This window comes from Phaseolus vulgaris, chromosome 4 (genome assembly GCF_000499845.2).
Source record: "Phaseolus vulgaris cultivar G19833 chromosome 4, P. vulgaris v2.0, whole genome shotgun sequence".
NCBI lineage: Eukaryota > Viridiplantae > Streptophyta > Magnoliopsida > Fabales > Fabaceae > Phaseolus > Phaseolus vulgaris.
This window is the reverse complement of record NC_023756.2, coordinates 24,278,406-24,296,707: the sequence shown is the minus strand read 5'-3', so window position 1 is coordinate 24,296,707 and position 18,302 is coordinate 24,278,406. Positions and strand designations below refer to the sequence as shown.

The following is an 18,302-nucleotide window of genomic DNA, read 5'->3' as shown; positions in this document are numbered from 1 at the left end:
TTCTGAAAATGACAAAGTCTTTTAACCACTCTCATGGAAGGGATGGAAAAAAAATGCTCCTTGCATATAATGCACTTTTAGTTCAAAAACATTATTTTTCTGAATACATTCTCTTTGGTAACTGAAAAAATAAATTGATGTCACGTTAATTATAAAATTAAGAAAATTCAAAATATATTCTTAGTATGTCTAATAAGTCTTCAAGCATAACTATTTACTGATAATTTAGTTTTCAAATATATATTAATGCCCTTATTTTAGTAACATGAATTTATAAATTTAGACTAAAGTAATTACTACCTTCAACATCTAGAGTTTTCACTTTTTGATAGACAATCCAACAACACTTTACAAACCTTATTTTCTTTGTTCTGGCGGGCTAGTTAGAGATACTTTTATACAACTCAAAAATATTATTTGACAGGTTTTATAGCGAATAGGGAATTTAATTAGAATGCAAGACTATTTAATCATGAATTATTAGTAAGATAATTAACTTTCACAATTACATATTTAAAGTGATTTTTAATTGTTTTCGAACGAGGTTGAGGCCAAGAGAACGATTGAAACCGCTCTTTTGATTCCTTGGTCTTCAGCTCCTTTCCCTACAAGCTCCTTCCTCTCTTCTACTCGTTCCATTCCTCGGCCTTCATGAAATCCTGACTCGGATGGTACCTGCAAAAGACACTCCGATACTCAAGTCAAATTTAGTATTCAGCACTCGGTATTCTGAGTATTGTGTAATGACGTACCTGACTCTTGAAATTTGTGCTATTTATATTATTTTAGTGGGCCTTCCTTACTGAGATGGATTAGGGAGCTAGGTCACATTTAGGAATGTATTACCTAGCTCTTGATTGTTGATTAGTCTATCTAACTTCGCTTAAGCATAATTGTATTTGTGGTGTCAGTCGACCCATTGACGGAGACCGAGGCATGGTCTCGGTCGGGCAGACTCTACCAGTACACTTGCCCCCCAAGCTCGAGGATGGTTAGTCCGAAGAGTCTTTACCCGGGGTCTGACACGACGATTGGGATTCCCAAGGTCTGACGTGACGTTGGGCGACGCGTGGACATGTGATATAACGTATATTAATGAGGGTTTTTTTTGCATCATTTGATGAGGATCGTTGGATCAAGAGAGTGTCGAGACCCAAGGCTATAAATTGTGGTCCCATACAGTGTCGAGACACTACTCTTACCCTCTTGGACATCTGAAAGCCTTACTCTAGCGCGTTGCTTAACGTACGTCCCAAGAGGTTAGTCATATCCTCTCTGTCTTCTTCGTCTTTTTCCTTCTCTTCTCCTTTGTCTCCTTCGTCTTCTTCTCCCGACTCCTCCACGACCGAGTCCTTATCGATCGGGACAATCCAGGTATTGCACCCAATGGAGAATGTAGCCAGGGGGACAACCTGGAAGGTGCTACCGACCGATCAGGCTCCTTGGAGCAATCATCCCCCCTCTTAGGGCTTGACTGGGTAGATCCTAAGGTGACTAGGATCACCTCCTTCTTGAGCGAGGTCTCCATTTCTGATATTTTGGGGAGGGTACCGATTTGAAGTCAGATGTTGGCTATGGTATCATGACCATTCAACCCTACCAACCAATCAATACCATATGTATGGGTCGGTCTCCTTTCGAACGTCCCTTTTTCTTTCTGTACTCTTGTTTGTTTTCTAATTTACACACTTCTCTTCCTTTTGACAATTTCACGATGAGCGTCCTTCAGGCGCTCAACGTGGCTCCTTCTCACACTCCTGCCACCTTTCTTAGCTACTATACCTCCCACCCGGCCAAGCCTGTTATTTGGCATTCACTTAACAGTTGGTCGGGTAACGTTCTTTTCAATTCCTTCAACACCTCCTATAAGAACTTCAAGGGTGAATTTTTCAAAGTTTTTATCCAATTCAAGGACATGAAGTTCTTTTTTTACAAAGTCGGTCGGTCGAGGTTTCCTATGTTTTGGACTAGGAACCCTTCCAAGTTTAGAGAGTGGACCCAGTCGACCCCAAGTGCCGAGAAGCGAGAGATTTACTCTCTCTTTAATAAGCTCCCGAGAAAACACCCTACACGGAAGCTGCTGACCGTGTACAAGTCATTTCACCATTGAACGGCCTTCCAGGGAATGTTTGTGTTTTCTCTTGTCTTGATCGTTCATTTTTATATTTGACTTATGTTCTTTTTCTTTTTGGCGCAAAAACCATGCATAACGATGTTCCCCAATCAGATAACCTAGTGACTGCCTTCCATGCGAGTGCTTTAAAACGGGGCAAAGGTCATGGAAGCATAAAGATTGTGGCCGTCGGCAACCGCTCGGCCACTGGTGTCAATTCCTCGGCCCCCTCTGGTAAAAGCAAAAAGAGGCCAAGGGAGGGGGGTAACATAGCCACAACCACTCGCTCCCCGAGCACCATGCCGACCCCCCTCCTCCTCGTTCTTCTTCCATCGTTGTTGACTCTCCTACGCCGACTAATGAATTTGACCGCCCAATCGTTGTTGTCGAGGATACCCCCGAGACTTCGAGGTCACCCCTATCTATACTAGAGGGTGACTTGCAATTTTCCAAGGTAGTGAGGGTCGGCCTAAACTCCACTGTGAAAGATCTGATCCGGGTTGTTCCTGAGGGAGACCTACTTCAAGGCAGCATCAAGTTGTTCTGCCGTGGTCTCGTCATGGCCCGCTTGGGTGATGATGCCTGGGGTCGACGAGTTGAGGAGATCTCCCACCTCGAGCATGAGTTGGCCGAGGCCTCGGGCAACTAGAAGCAGTCCCTGAGGCGAACTCGAATTACGAGGAAAAGTTGGCTCAAGAGGCAGCTAACCGAGAGACTGTCGAGGCTAGGGCGGCTGAGTTGGAGCAGCGGGAAAGGGAAAGGGTGGTCGAGGTGGCCAAGTTGAAGGAGGCCTTGTAGAGGGCCGATAATAGGGTTTCGGTGCTGGAGGCCGAGAGCTTGGAGTTGCGGGTTGAGAAAGCGGCAGTCGAGGCTAATTTGGACAAGACCATTGATGACACGTTAATGTTGGGCCAGAGTTTTGACCAGGCCATCCGCCAGGCTCATCTACTTTACAACGGGCCACCACCTTCCGGCGACTTTGACCCCAACCTGGACGTGTTCGAAGACAGGATGGTGCCTTGTGAGGAGATGCGGGCCTTAACGAGGGCAGTCTGAGAGGCTCCAACCGAGGGTGTTGAAGATGAATACGAAGACTAAGGCATGGTCTCGGTGGAGCGGACCATTATATCAAAATTAAACTTTCATTGCACTAATATTGGCATTATTATTCAAGAGGAAAAACACAATTCATCTCATTCTTTCTATTATTCTCTCAAATAAGATAAAAGGAATGACATGTAAGAACAAATGAAATCCATCCAAATAAGTAGTTTGTACATCTCAGAAATCTGGTTTGGTTGGAAAAGAAGACCTTAGTTTATTGCTGAAAACAATTTTAAATGATTCCATAACTATAGAAATGTTATGATTAATTGCAACCCAGGTGTCTAATGTCAGGGAAAAAAAGTACATAATTAGCCAAAAGGATAGGCCATGGAATGAAGACTATGAACAACAGAGTCGATTATACCATGAGAATCACTGGTACCAGCAAATGTAAGGTGCTTTCGAGCTTCAGCTCTGTCAAAATAAAATGCACCTGATACCAGTTTCTCCTTTGGTTGTAATGTCAACCATATGACTGTGTCGGCACCTTCTTCACTTGTTCTAAGCTTCCCTGAAAGACTGTAAATAATTGAATCAATTATAGGTTATTCCAATGGTGCCAACAATAGTTTACTTTCTTTTCTATGTTGACTCTTTAAGTAATTTCAAGGATAAATACTTAAAGTTTAAGCAAGTAGGTGCATACTATTTGGACTTAAAAAATGTGCTGTAATTTAATTTAGACCTATTTAGACAAACATCCCCCGTTAGAACTTTTAAGAAAAAAAAATTAAAGTAACTTTCCAACAAGTTAAAATTAGTTTATACATAAACTATTTGTTGAAGTTCTCTCGTAGTTGCTCTCAATTTTACTTTTAATAAAGAAGCTCATCCAAACAAAGCCTTAATAATAAACACCAAGAGGTAACAAGAATCAAATCCATGCCTTGTTCATTTATGGTTTTTCTTAATTTTGGGAAAAATCATTCCAGTGTTCTCAGAGGAAGTTGTCAATAAAAAATTGTTAATTCCCCCAAATAAGCTAATTCAAATAGGAAGGTACATAGAAAGCTTTGTACTGAGTCAAAAATCAACTCTGTATGTGAATGGTTTCCTTGTCCAATGTCTTACAGCAATAGTCAATATATTCTATGTACAATTATAGCAGTAACAATGCTTACGATTTCGAGAAGCTTGGCAAACTCTTTGCAACCCCAGGAGTCTCAGCCCAACCTGGGTGCATTGAGTAAAATCCTATCCCTTTGTTCTCATATGTTTTGGCCCATTTTTCTGTTAATGCAACCTTCCATATCAGATATAGACACGATTAGTAATCTTACAAAAATACAGACATGAAAAAAGCATCTAAGATTAGTGTAATCTATTTTAATTGCCTCCAAGATTCCATATAGGAAATAAGGATCTAAAACATATGAAATGCACAGACATGAGCAAACAAAATCTATTTCACTTGCTATCAGAGTACTAGTACTGACTTTGTTTTTGTTTGTATGAATATATAGAGAGGGTTATGCATGACAAAATTGATGATTATCGTTCTCTTCTACTACAAACAAGTAATCCATATGGTATCACAAGTTATGAAAATAGTTAAAAGCTCTTAAAGCAAATGAAGAACAGCCTTGGCAACTAGAATGATGTGACACTTTTTATGTAGAGTGTACCAATTGAAGGTAGATCGAATATAACTACATAAATCACAATACACTCATCTAATTGGTTAAGCCCAAAGCTTATACACTTCAGAATAGAGTCAACTTTTGAAAACTAAGAACTAGATAGATACAGTGCTCATAGCACCAACTGAATACACAAGACTCAATTTTTCCAACAATAAATTACATAAGCAGACCTATGAGTTAGTCGATAATTCAATCGAGTTTAACAGTTTATGCATGGTTAGTTATCTGACGGACATGAGCAATACGCTTGGTTCAAATTAAAGTATCATTATTAGACACACTGAGTTTGACAAATTATAAAAGAATATAAGTAGTTAACAAAAACTTGTGAACACATCACAGTTGATGGATAGAAGCACTTCCTTCTGGTAACCATACAGATATTTTTCTGGAGGTCTACCACCTAATATTTGTCAAGCCATACCATATATGGGTGCCTAAATTTATACGGATCATTAACTGGGAGGTGCAGACAACAAATAATCCTATAAAGCAAGATTGTTGAAGGAACAAAAAGAATTCCAATACTTGTGGGGAGAAAATCAAACCAAAAGAATCACACATGGTAGCATTATCGTGTATTGCGTAAGTTCCCCTTCGATTCTTCAAACTACTCTCGTAGCATTATCGTGTCGTCTTCTGCGAACTTCATATGGGTTGTCAAGGCCACCGCACCCAACATGTTCAGGGAAGATCACCCCAAAAGCAATTTGTAAGTTGAAGATGCGTTAACAATTATGTACTTGATGGTAATCGTCTTGGTCGCGCTTTCATCGGAGAAGGTTGTCCTCAGCTCAACGTACCCTCATACTTCTACCTGATCTCCTGCGAAGCCGACCAAACACCCATCGTATGGCCTCAACTGGTCAAGGGATAACTGCAAGTTGGTGAACGTTCCCAGAACATCACATCAGTTGAGCTCCCCTGATCGACCAAGACTTTGTGCGTGCACCTTCTGCCCTACAGTGACGACATATATCACCACTGAATCATCTTCATGAGGAACCAAGTCTTCCAGGTCAGAACTCGTGAAGCAGAGAGTGGGTTCTAGAGGATGATCAAGTCTACTCGTATCCAGGGACATCACTGCTCGCGCGAATCGTTTACGTTTGGAAGTCGAGCTTCCTCCTCCGGAAAATCCTCCCGAGATGGTGTTCAGCTCTCCGTGGACCGGTGTCTCATGTGTTTGGTCCCTGATAGCAACTTTGCACCAGGCATCTCTTTGCGACCCCATGTTCTGATCCGTCTTTTGGGGAAACTTTAGTTTGTCTGCTACCCCTGGCATACTCAGGAGTGGTTTATAGGATACTCGGAATTTGGGCCGAGTTGTTGATTCTTCCCTGGCCTTCACCTTGGGCTCATCTTTCTTGGTTACATATGGTATGTGCCTCGAGTTTGTTCTCTTCTCGGCGGAGGTTTCATTGACCCGCAGGGGCCAATCTCGATTGCTCTCCTTAGGCTTAGATTGCCTTGAGTGAGAGTTGTCGTTCTTCCTAGGTACGACCTCTTTCGCCTCGATGTGGGCGACAACTCATTCACGTACCTCGAAAAATGCCTCCGCTAGATTCCTAATTAACGAATCACTGAACGGTCCTGCTGCCATCTCTTGTTCAAAGGCGGGGATCATCATCTCTTCATCATGTGTTTGAAGTCTTACCCTGACCATGCAGAACCTATTTAGATAATCTTTCAGTGCCTCTCCCTCCCTTTGTCTAATGCTAAAAAGGTTGTACAACCTCGGGGGCTTGACCTTGTTGACCGATAACTGTTCTCTAAACATCCTGGAGAACTGAGGGAAAGAGGTGATTTGACCATCCGGGATCCCACTAAACCATTGTAGGGTTGTGCCTGTAAAAGTGCCAATGAACATCTTACATCGGATGGCGTCCGATCCTTCAAAGGATGATCATTTGAGCATTGAATGTCATGAGATGATTTTCAGGGTCCTCTACTCCCATGAAAAAGGCGATTTTAGGCATGATATAGTGAGGTGGCACGGGCTCATCCATAATTTCCTGCGATAATTGATGGAAGAGGGCCAAGCTGAACCTCCCATGAAAGACAAGAGCCAAGACAAGAGCGTCTAGAGCCAAGCCAAGAGCGTCTAGAGCCAAACCAAGAGCGTCTAGGACCAAGGCAAAAGCGTCTAGGACAAGGGCAAGAGCACATAGGACCAATTACTAGGTCCATGGCCAAGAGACTAAACGAAGACTTGGACCAAGCTACGGATGGAAGAGATACTTATTTGTATATGTTCCATGAAGGCCCATCAAGTGTAGCTTAGTCTTAATTGTGGTGTAAATAGCATAGCCTTGTGAACCTTTGTTTAATTTCTGCAAATTAGGATTAAGGAGGAGTTAACCTAGATTAGCTACGGTTTCTAGAACCTCCCCACTAATCTAGGACCGGCCATGTGCAAGTTAGAAGGCCATGTGCACCCATGTGCCATGTGCCTCTATGTGCTACTCTTTTACATTTCATTTGGCTTGCATTTGCTCATCATTTAGATCATCATTTTCGGTCCTCCTTAGCCTATAAAAAGAGGAGCCAACCTCATGTATTTCAAGATTAAATTGAGTATTGTTATGCTGCCAAACTTGAGTCATACCTTACTCCTTGCCTAGAATCTAGGTTTTAGTCTTCAATCCTTACACCTTCAAAGGGGCTGGCCGAACCTCCCTAATCTCACACTCTTCATGCACCTTCAAGGCACCCACACTTCCTAGGAAGGCCTTGTTCCATCAACAACCATAAGCTTCCGCAAATTCACCCTAATTTCCACCAAGAAGAAGACCTCAATGCCATCAATAATGACTTGGGATTATCTCTCGATGACGAGTTCAGAGATTGTTCCCTGGTGGAACGATGGTCACGTCGGTGCAGGCTCTTCCGCAATTCCTCATTGGTTTTGCACAACTCCTCATTGGTTTGCACGTGTTCCCCATAGTTATCCGAGAGGCCTCGATTTCTGCCATCGTACGATCTTGCAGAAGCTTTTGCTCAGCTCATGCTTCCTGCTCGGCCTTGGCTTCTTCTTGGATTCGCTCTTGCTCTCTTTGATATTCTTCGTTCGCCTCTTGGAAGACCCTCATGGACTCCATGAGTTGTTGTAAGGCGAGGGCATCGCTTCCTTTGGATCCCAACAGGCCTTGTCTTGTGTTTCTCATCATGTCAGAAGGCTCAGTCACAAATGTGGATGGGATCAAGTATTATCGGGCCGCACGGAGGCGCCAAATGTTCTCGTCGGTTGACCTCGGACGCATTGGGTGGGCGAGCTCCTCTTTACTCTTGTCTCCATTTGGTGCTCCAAGATGTCGCTCCACTGGGACAAAGTGGGTTCTACGTGTTGATCACACTCCGACGATCAAGTTAGTGAGAGCATACAAAATAAATATTCAGTGTCAGTCTCAAGTATTCAGAAACAGCATACCTTTATTAGGGGTCTCAACCCCTTTTATAGATATCCCTTCAACAGTTTTCTCCAATCTCAACAGAGTAAGATTTCAACAGGGAGAATATAATCTCAAAAGAAAACATATAATCATAATAGAAAAACATATTGCCTACATGCACCTTTATCTTCGGGTGCTTAACAACAATAAAACATTTTGTTCACATGTACCTTTATCTTCAGGTGCTAACCACTATATTCCCAACAACTTTTATTTATATTTAATTAGCATATATAATATAACCAATCTGAATATTCCTTCTATTTAATTATCTTTTTTGAGCTGTCTACCAGCATCTGGGCCTAGCTCATGGTCCACCCTTTGGGCCCATACTGGCCCCAAAACCAAGCTGACCTAAACGCTTGGACCGAGCCGAGCTCCTGGCCAATACACTACCAATGGGGTACATGTTGATCCCACATCTGATATCTCTATTTGATGTGGGATCACCAACACTTTTCACTTATTATTTATATACACTAGCATGTCCCACTTCTCAAATACAACTGGTTCAAAAATGTTGGGTTTGTTGACAAAAAGAATTTTCTATGAAATGCAATTCATAAGATAAGTTCAAGAGGTTCTTGTGCCTCCTAACAATTCATAACTCCACAACCTTATTCTCCACCAGCTAGGTATAATATAGCCTATAACTCTTTCCTAATAATCTTGAATAGATTCCCACCGTGATAGCAACCTTCTAACTGTACTAACTGTCACTTCAGTTTATTTGCCCCTAATCATTAGCTGGCCAAGTCAAACCTTTATTCCCTACATAAACCCTTTCAATTAGGGGTTTGCTTTTGTTAAATCCAAGACGAACAGAACCTAGTTTAAGTTTTGATTAGTGCAAACAAATATTTGTTTTCATCTAAGAATAGACAATATTGTTTGTCTTAATAAAGTCTTCTTCTCGCGCATAAATATATCAGTGGAAAGAAATAGATGAAATATATTTCTGAGATATCTTACAAATGTGATTACAGTCTCTATTTATAGACTGTTTTACAACCTAATTAAAGAAAGAAATAATAGGCAATGAAAGCCAGAAATAATGAGTGTTTAAAGCTGTACAAATCAAATAAAATCAAATCACTAACAAATCTGTCCTAATAAATATAAAATGGAATCTGCACTTAATTATAACATAATTCTCCTGATTATGCAACACTCCCCCTCAAGTTGGTGAATGTATATCTATCATTCCCAACTTGCAAGTAAGATCTTCGAATTGTTTTGTGGGAAGTCCCTTAGTAAACATATCTGCCAATTGGAGTCTTGAAGGGATGTACTCAGTGGCTATAAGACCATCATCCAACTTCTCTTTAATAAAGTGTCGGTCTATCTCTACGTGCTTTGTTCAATCATGTTGAACCGGATTGTGTGCAATACTGATAGCGGACTTATTATCACATGCTAAACCCATAGGAGCTTCATATTTTATTTTTAGGTCATCAAGTATGATCTTCATCCATAAGAATTCACACACCCCTTGAGCCATGGCTCTAAATTCTGCCTCTGCACTTGATCTTGCAACTACATTTTGCTTCTTGCTCCTCCATGTCACCAGATTTCCACCCAAGAACATGCAGTAGCCTATGGTGGATCTCCTATCAATAATCGATCCTGCATAGTCATCATCAGTATATACTTTCATGGATAAGTTTTCCCCCTTTTTGAATAGCAATCCTTTTCCTGGAGAGGCTTTTAAGTACTAAATAATTTTATCTACTGCCTGCAAGTGTCTTTCTCTTGGATCATGCATAAATTGACTAACCACACTAACTGCATAGGCTATATCTGGCCTAGTGTGTGAAAGATAAATGAGTTTTCCCACAAGTCTTTGATATTGTGTCTTCTCCACTTTTGGGTTTTCCTCATCATTCCCAATCCTATGATTTTGCTCTATTGGCACTCCAGTGGGCTTACAACCCAACTTACCAATCTCTTTGAGAAGATCAAGGATGTATTTCCTTTGAGAAATAAAGATGCCCTGTCTCGAGTAAGCAACCTCTATCCCAAGGAAATACTTCAACTTCCCAAGATCCTTCATTTCAAATTGAACAGCTAGTCTCTCCCTCAAATTTTGTTTTTCAATCTCATCATCACCTGTAATAATCATATCATCTACATAGACCAAAAGTAGAGTGAGTTTACCATTCTGAGAATGTTTTATAAACAGAGTATGGTCACCTAGGCTTTGTCGGTACCCCAAAGATACCATAGCTTGAGTAAACCTTCCAAACCAAGCACGAGGTGATTGTTTAAAACCATATAGGGCCTTCTTAAGTCTGCACGCCTTATTCCCTTCATTAACAATACCATAACCAGGTGGAATCTCCATGTATACTTCTTCCTCCAAGCTTCCATGCAAGAAGGCATTTTTAACATCAAATTGATGCATTGCCCAACCAAAGTGTGCTGCCAGGGAGAGAATAATCCTGACGGTATTCATTTTTGCCACTGGAGCAAAAGTCTCCTCATAATCGATCCCATAGGTTTGAGTGTACCCTTTTGCAACCAACCTTGCTTTATACCGATCCAGTGTGCCATCAGACTTATACTTAACTGTGTATATCCACCTACAACCCACTGCTTTCTTATCTTTTGGTCTCTCTACAATCTCCCAAGTCTCATTCCTTTCTAACGCGCTCATTTCTTCATTCATGGCTCGAATCCAGTTCTCATCTTTCAAGGCTTCTTGTACCGATGTAGGGATTTTGATAGAATCAATAGCTGAAAGAAAACTCTGGTGCTGCATAGAAAGTTTTTCTGTAGACACAAATTGGGATATAGGATATTTGACACAAGATCTTTTTTCTTTTCTCAAGGCAATAGGTAAATCATTTAGGTTAGGTTCAAAACCAGTATTTAAGGTGTCCTCAAGAGTCTCACTGGTATGAGTTCTTACCTCCGGTTCAGACAATTGAAGTTGTTGTTCGACCAGGACGGGTTCTTGTTGCCTTCGCTGATATTGTTTTCCAAAATATTTGTCTTCATTATTCTTCTCTGATAATGATGTTGGTGCAGGGTCTTTGTCATCCTCCCTAAGAACGAAATCCTGCAACAAAGGAAAAGGTGGCAACTCAAGGTCCTCAGCTTCTTGAATACTCTCCCCCTGAAGCTGAGAACTAGGAAAGAAAGACTCTGTTTCATGGAAGGTGACATCTTTGGAAATATAAACTTTACGACTTTGAGGATGATAACATTTGTACCCCTTTTTGTTGGGGGCATAACCGATGAAGACACATTTGATGGAACGAGGATCTAACTTACCCCGATAAGGACTATGAACATGGACAAAAGCAGGACAACCAAAGACACGATTCTGAAGACTATTCAACATGGGAATAGAAGGATAGAATGTGGTCATAACCTGAATAGGAGTAACACCCTCTAGAACCCGAGAGGGTAATCTATTAATCAAATAAGTGGCAGTCAGAACTGCTTCCCCCCAGTAAGATCTAGGAACAAATGTTTGGAAAAGTAAAGCTCGAGTAACCTCAAGGAGATGACGATTTTTCCTTTCAGCAACCCCATTTTGTTGAGGAGTGTCCACACAGGTTAATTCATGAACAACTCCATTTTCCTCAAGGAACTTGGAAAGGTTTTGGTTCACATATTCTCTTCCATTATCAAAACGCAATCTCTTAATTGGACTTTCAAATTGTGTTTGAATCATTCTGTAAAACTTTACAAACAAGTGAAAAACTTCAGACTTATCTTTCATGAGGAATATCTAAGTAACCCGAGTACAATCATCAATAAATGAAACAAACCATTTTGCACCCGAGATATTAGGAATAGGTGAAGGTCCCCATACATCTAAATGAATAAGATCAAAAGGTTTAGAACTTTTATTACCATTGGGAGGAAAAGTTGTCCGATGGTGTTTAGCAAACTGACAAACATCACAATGAAATGACTCAGCAGACACTTTTGTAAATAAAACAGGAAATAAGGACTTTAGGGTACTAAATGGAGGATGACCAAGACGTCTGTGTTGAAGCCATATCTGAGAGGATGACCAAGATTCACGACCTTGCTGAAGATTAGAAGTGTGTGCCTGTAGTCTAGCACCCTTTTTACTTTCTTCATATAACCCGTCCTGCTCTTTAGCAATTCCAATAGTCTTCCCCGTGGCAAGATCCTGAAAAACACAATGGGAAGGAGAAAATACCACTGCACAATTTAAATCTTGGGTAATCTTTTGAATAGACAAGAGGTTATTGGATAGTTTGGGAACATGAAGCACATTTTTTAAAGGAAATGAAGGTTGAAGGTGAATGTTACCACGACCATTAATGGGGGTAGTGGAACCATTAGCAACAGTAATATATGGCTTACCGGATAAAGTAGTGTAGGATGAAAAAGAAGAGGAATGAGGTGTCATATGATCAGTAGCACCAGAGTCTATAATCCAGATATTTTCAGTACTAGAAGCATTAAAGGATAAAAAACTAGAACTCTTACCACTCATAGTAAAGGAACAATAGTTAGATGGCTTACTAAGGGAGTCCATGAGAGTTCAAAACCAACTGAGTTTTTCAAATTGGCAAAATTTGATCCTATTCACACACACAAAAAATCCGCCGGAAAAATGTGGCGATTTCTGGCGGCCGGCGGCGGTTTCCGACGAGCAGTGGCAGTTCCGGCGAGCGACGGCAGTGGTGGTCGGTGGTGGTGGTCGGCGGTGGTGGTCAATGGCGGTGGCAGTAACGGTCAATGGTGCAAGGTGGTGGTGGTGGTCAATGGAGAAAGGATAAGGAAAATAGAAAGTTGCAGCAATGAAGGCTGTCCAAAAAAAAAAATAATTGCAGCAATGAAGGCTGTCAAGGAAAATGATTACAGCAATGAAGGCTAAAAAAAAAAAAATTGCGGAAGCAGAATCTCCTAGATCAGGAGCTCTGATACCAAGTGGAAAGAAATAGATGAAATATATTTCTGACATATCTTACAAATGTGATTACAGTCTCTATTTATAGACTGTTTTACAACCTAATTAAAGAAAGAAATAATAGGCAATGAAAGCCAGAAATAATGAGTGTTTAAAGCTGTACAAATCAAATAAAATCAAATCACTAACAAATCTGTCCTAATAAATATAAAATGGAATCTGCACTTAATTTTAACATAATTCTCCTGATTATGCAACAATATCATATGTAATTACGTCATCTATCTGGATTTTCCTTTTCATGCATCTGTTTAGCAGCATGTTGCATCTGATAAGTGTTATTAGAGTGACCATATGTTTGCATCATCTGCTTAAGCTACATCTGATATAAATATTCTCTCGTAATACACAGTTAAAGACTACATCTACTTAATCATTTCCAACAGAATGTCCTTGAAAAAGGCAATCATCTCCACTAGACTTTTCGTGCTTGGTCTTGAAGTTTAAAATACGCAAAAGTCAAGATATACAGAAACGAGTGATCTACAGAAGAAAAAACAACAAACTCTATGAACCACCTACAAAATCTGAGCCACCTACTTTCTGCACCAATTGTGAAGTGACTACTGCAGAAAAATGAGTAAAGTGTGCTATCAAAAAACGAGACCAATTGGTTAAAGACATTAAATGCCCTTATTAAAGAAACACACAGAGCACTTAATGCAAAACAATCAAGTACTACAGCGTTCACCACATGCAAGACAAAGAAAGAGAACCACTGAGACAACAGCTAGTTGAAGCTTCTCAGTATAAAAGGAGAAGAAGACATAGAAGTTACAAGGAAGGAACTCTTTCGCTATTAAAAATTTCATCTTCTTCCAAGCAAATATTTTCTTTTCTATAAATAGCTCTTTACTCTTTTGCATATCCAGAGAGTATTTAAACTTAGTATGCCATATCTTGTACTCATCTTTCAGGACCTAAAACCTATGTCAAGATTGGGCAAAACTTTTATCTTTTTGTAAGAACACCATTATCTATAATCCAAGAGCATATTGTTTGTGAAAGAATAATTGTGTGGTTAGCTTAGAGAAGCTAAGTAAAGAATACTTGTGTTGTAGCTAAGAATACTAATGCTTAATAGTTGTTAGTGGAACTTGATTAGTTTGCTCAACAACTAGATGTAGTCTCACGTTAGACTTAATAAAATCACTTTAATCTTTTCTTCTCTTTATCTGCTTGTGATTTATTAAACTAACCTTGAGATTGTGTTTTATCATTTGTCAAAACAAGTTTAAACCAAGATCATCTGTTGTGCTTATTTTCATCTGCACACATATTAGACTCAGTCGGATTTCTCCTTCATTTATATAAAAGTGCAGACGATTGCTTCCCTTTTTTTGCAAAAAAGGTTTAAAAAAACTTTAAAAACACAATTCAGTCCCCTTGTGTTTTCTGCGTTTTATACTATCACTAACTAAATGGGTGGAGCCACATAATAGACACATATTTTGATTATTTGACCATCCCTTCATAGGATGGTAGTTCCATAAAACATGAAGACCAATTACAAGATTCTTTCTAAATTTCCTAGAAAAGCATGAAATTCCATTTGCTCTATTAAAACTATCTCCATTCAAATTATAATGGATCTTAACACAAAGGTAGATGATAATATTTAAAAGGTTAGGATGTTATAGGAAAACACATTTCTTACAACTGGAGGAAGTTAGCAAATCCATCGTCATCAATTACAATGTACACAAAGAAATAAGCTCACAAAAAACAATTGAAAGGTTAATGAAACAGTCAGTAATAGTTTCAGCAGCAAGCCCTCCCTTTAAAATCTGCAATTCCTTATATACTCTTTAGACCAGGTAAGATATTTCATCACAATTTAAAGTTATAACGTAAAACAAGAAATAAAAGTACCCAATGTAGTCATTAGCTTAACTGACCTGAACACGCTTGTTTCGAGCATATTGTTTAACCCCGTTAAAATTGCTGTCTGAATACTGGGTATAAACAACCAAATAAGTATGTCATAATCTTACAAATGATTGAGTAAGCTGACAATATCATAACACAGTTACCTGTAGATCTTTGGTCAAAGGAGAAGTATACATTCCACCAGAAGAAACTGTAATGACACGCGCATCAGGGGAAGCTTTCTCCAGTATTGGAACCATTAATTCTGTTATGGTGTAAGTTCCCAACACATTTACAGCAAAGTTCAACTCAAACCTGGACTATGACAAATTACATGAAAAGTCACCAAATCAAATCAGGGGTTATACAGGTAGAATTAACAATTTGTCTATTCCCGTAAGAAACAAAAATTACTCACCCTTCTGGTGTGGTGACTCGATTTTGCTCAAGTATGCCGGCATTGTTAACCTTGATGCAAGAAATTATGTCCACATTAGATTTTACTCAAGAGAATAGGCTAACTTAATATAATTACCATGTCAATAAAGCTACATTACAATCATGTTGGGAAGTATTATATTTTGTTGAAATACAACAGAGAATTTACCAACACATGAAGTGGCACATTTCTTTTAGAAAACCTGGAAGTGAATGACTTGATCTCATTGACAGAAGAAAGGTCACAAATCTGCAAGATAAATTAGTTAGTCATATAATATCATAATGGATTAATTTCTAAATGATTTCAGTTTATCCACTAAACTGTGGGAAGTGCCATTATAAAGCTCATGTACAATGAATGGAATTAGAAAATTCTGATGTTTTTTATTTTGAAAGTTCAAAAGAAAAAAGGATTGATGAATTAAAATACAAGAGAAGAGTAATACCTCCAAATGAACATTTTGGTTGCCAGTTCTAGTTTGAATTTCAGAAAGAGCAGCCTCTCCTCTCTCCTTATTACGACATACAAGATAGACAGTTGCACCACTGGTGAAAATCATTAACAATATCACATAATTACAAACTTAAGAGAATAAAATTCCAAAAACAAACTTAAGAGAAAGTTCAAAACCGCTTTGCTAGACCCTCAGCCGTTGCATAGCCAATTCCAGAGTTAGCACCAGTAACAATGCAATTTTTCCCAGGCATTTGTATTTCCATGTCCTCTGGTTTGAAGTTCCTAGAATGATCACTACAAAAATTTTGATTTATACATCAGCCAAGAACATAATGAGGCTAAATAAGAACAACACTAACAAAAGCTATCTGCTTTATATTATTCTTGTTGAAAATATATGCCTAAATATCTGTTATTTGAATTAGTTTTTAGGATACTTTTATGCTATGTTTTCAATTATTAAAATATTGTTAGATAAAGAGAAAGAAATATATATGTAGAGAGAGAGAGTCCATGAATAAAATATTGTTGAAGCTGTTCACATATTACACCTCTTATCCTTCTCAAATGTAAATTTAAGATATAAAAACCAACAATTATGCTTTCCTTTGGATCGGTTTCTGCTATTCAACTTAGACAATAACTAGTGGCCAATATTCTTCTTCATTCTCAATTTCTGCTAGTGTTTTTGTTATGCAATTTTCAAATATCTCAGAACCAGGGTCAGACTCAGTAACACACATATATTCAATCCCGTAAGTTCCCCAAATAATTCAAAAAATATATATAAACAAAGGGATAAAATATACTTTAGGCCATTCAAGATTTAGTCAAAATTTGTTTGTCTATACTATTAAAAAAATGTGGATTTGGTCCTTATATTTTTTAATTCAAGTGGATTTCGTCCCTAAATAAAAAAAAAAAAATCAAGTATATGTTTAAACGAGCTTCTCTATAAACCCTTCCAAGGGAGAAAGAAATAAGAAGGATCAAAACGAATTTGACTTCTTTCTAAACTAAAATTAGCTTATATACAAAAATTAGAAGAATTATGAGATAACTTACACAAATTAGCTCATGTATACGCTAATTTGAGGTTATAATAAAGATCTTAGTTTTCTTCTTATAAAGAAATTAGTCCAAACAGATCTTATATGATTGAGACGAAAATCTACCACGTTCTAAAATTATGAGGACAAAACCATCAGTTTCAAAATATAGGGACTAAAACCAGTTCTGATCAAATCTGGAGATAACTGGAACACATTTGTTCCTTAACAAAATTATCACAATTCAAGTCCAGAGTTAATGTTGTTGAACCAAGCCACACATTCCTCAATCTTAAGAGTTAGATAGCATATAACATCATCATAATAATAATAATAATACTAAGTGAAAAAGAAATAACAAAAGGAACTCACAGGAAAGCAGCTTTGGTGAAATTTAGGTACCCAAAAACAGAAAAAGCCGTTTGTCTCCATGTCTGTTTGAAACAGAAAAGTATGAAGTTTAAAGCGCCAAAAAGAAGAAGCAATGCAAAAGTGAGTGGGAATTGAGAAGTTGACCTGGAGAAGAACCATGGCGAGTGTTACAGTGGAGAAGTGAAGTTGAAGTTGGAATTGAAACGTTCCATTCTTCATTAGCTAAGCTCACGCTGTGTTCCCGTACGTCGCATGTTTTGGAAGAAATTGGAGACAACAAACGACGTGGCAGAATCTTCACCACTATTTCAACAAATGACTTCTTAACCATCCTTAGCAATCGAAATATTTTCAATTCATGATTAATAATATTGTATAAGAAACTAAATAAAGATTTCCAAAATAATATCAATATCTAATTTTACATCATTAATGATTATATTCATATTACCGTAAACAATTTGTTTACTAACGAATCATTTACAACAAATGAAAAATAACAAATGTTTCATGTGATATAATTAATAAAAAACTGAAAAATAACATAAAATCTTAAGTAAAATTAAAAGAAAAGATATAACCTTAAGTCAAAAAGAAATAACGATATAAGGTTGAAGAGATATATTATAACATATGTGATTCTATTAATAGTAATTGTGTCGGGATGTTTTTACATAATTGAGTGCTTTTTAAAATGTAATTAAAAAATCATTTTTAATGTGTATCGTAATTCTATATCGTCTCTCAAATCACATCTATCTAATAATTATTTTATCGATTTTCATATCTTAAATTACTTTCGAGTTAATTTTCTTTAAGTTTGTTGGATTTTCTCGAGTTTT

The 18,302-nt window shown here is 38.3% G+C and overlaps 1 protein-coding gene across 2 annotated transcripts; it reads right to left on the bottom strand.

Annotated features, from left to right (window-relative positions):
* Positions 1 to 3,352: 3,352 nt before the first annotated feature.
* LOC137837473 (uncharacterized) lies at positions 3,353 to 17,795 on the bottom strand. Of its 2 annotated transcripts, XM_068646462.1 has the most exons (10): positions 17,605 to 17,795; positions 17,461 to 17,522; positions 16,214 to 16,333; positions 16,029 to 16,128; positions 15,749 to 15,829; positions 15,560 to 15,609; positions 15,306 to 15,456; positions 15,171 to 15,227; positions 4,342 to 4,463; positions 3,353 to 3,739 (listed from the first exon to the last, which is right to left on the bottom strand). In XM_068646462.1, exons 1-10 carry the CDS (start codon positions 17,677 to 17,679, stop codon positions 3,529 to 3,531), a joined length of 1,029 nt encoding a protein of 342 aa, XP_068502563.1. In that variant the 5' UTR covers positions 17,680 to 17,795; the 3' UTR covers positions 3,353 to 3,528. The 2 variants fall into 2 exon arrangements, with proteins under 2 accessions (XP_068502563.1, XP_068502564.1); XM_068646463.1 differs by lacking the exons at positions 3,353 to 3,739; positions 4,342 to 4,463 and adding an exon at positions 13,486 to 13,838 and having other exon boundaries at positions 15,171 to 15,220; positions 17,605 to 17,778.
* Between the last annotated feature and the right edge of the window lie 507 nt (positions 17,796 to 18,302).

Excerpts from the sequence above, each read along its gene's own strand:
- LOC137837473 (XM_068646462.1), bottom strand. The coding sequence starts at position 17,679 with ATGAAGAATGGAACGTTTCAATTCCAACTTCAACTTCACTTCTCCACT. Across the intron at positions 16,334-17,460 it reads TTCACCAAAGCTGCTTTCCT|TGATCATTCTAGGAACTTCA; the intron begins GTGAGTTCCTTT and ends AAATTTTTGTAG. Across the intron at positions 15,610-15,748 it reads ATGTGCCACTTCATGTGTTG|GTTAACAATGCCGGCATACT; the intron begins GTAAATTCTCTG and ends TCTTGCATCAAG.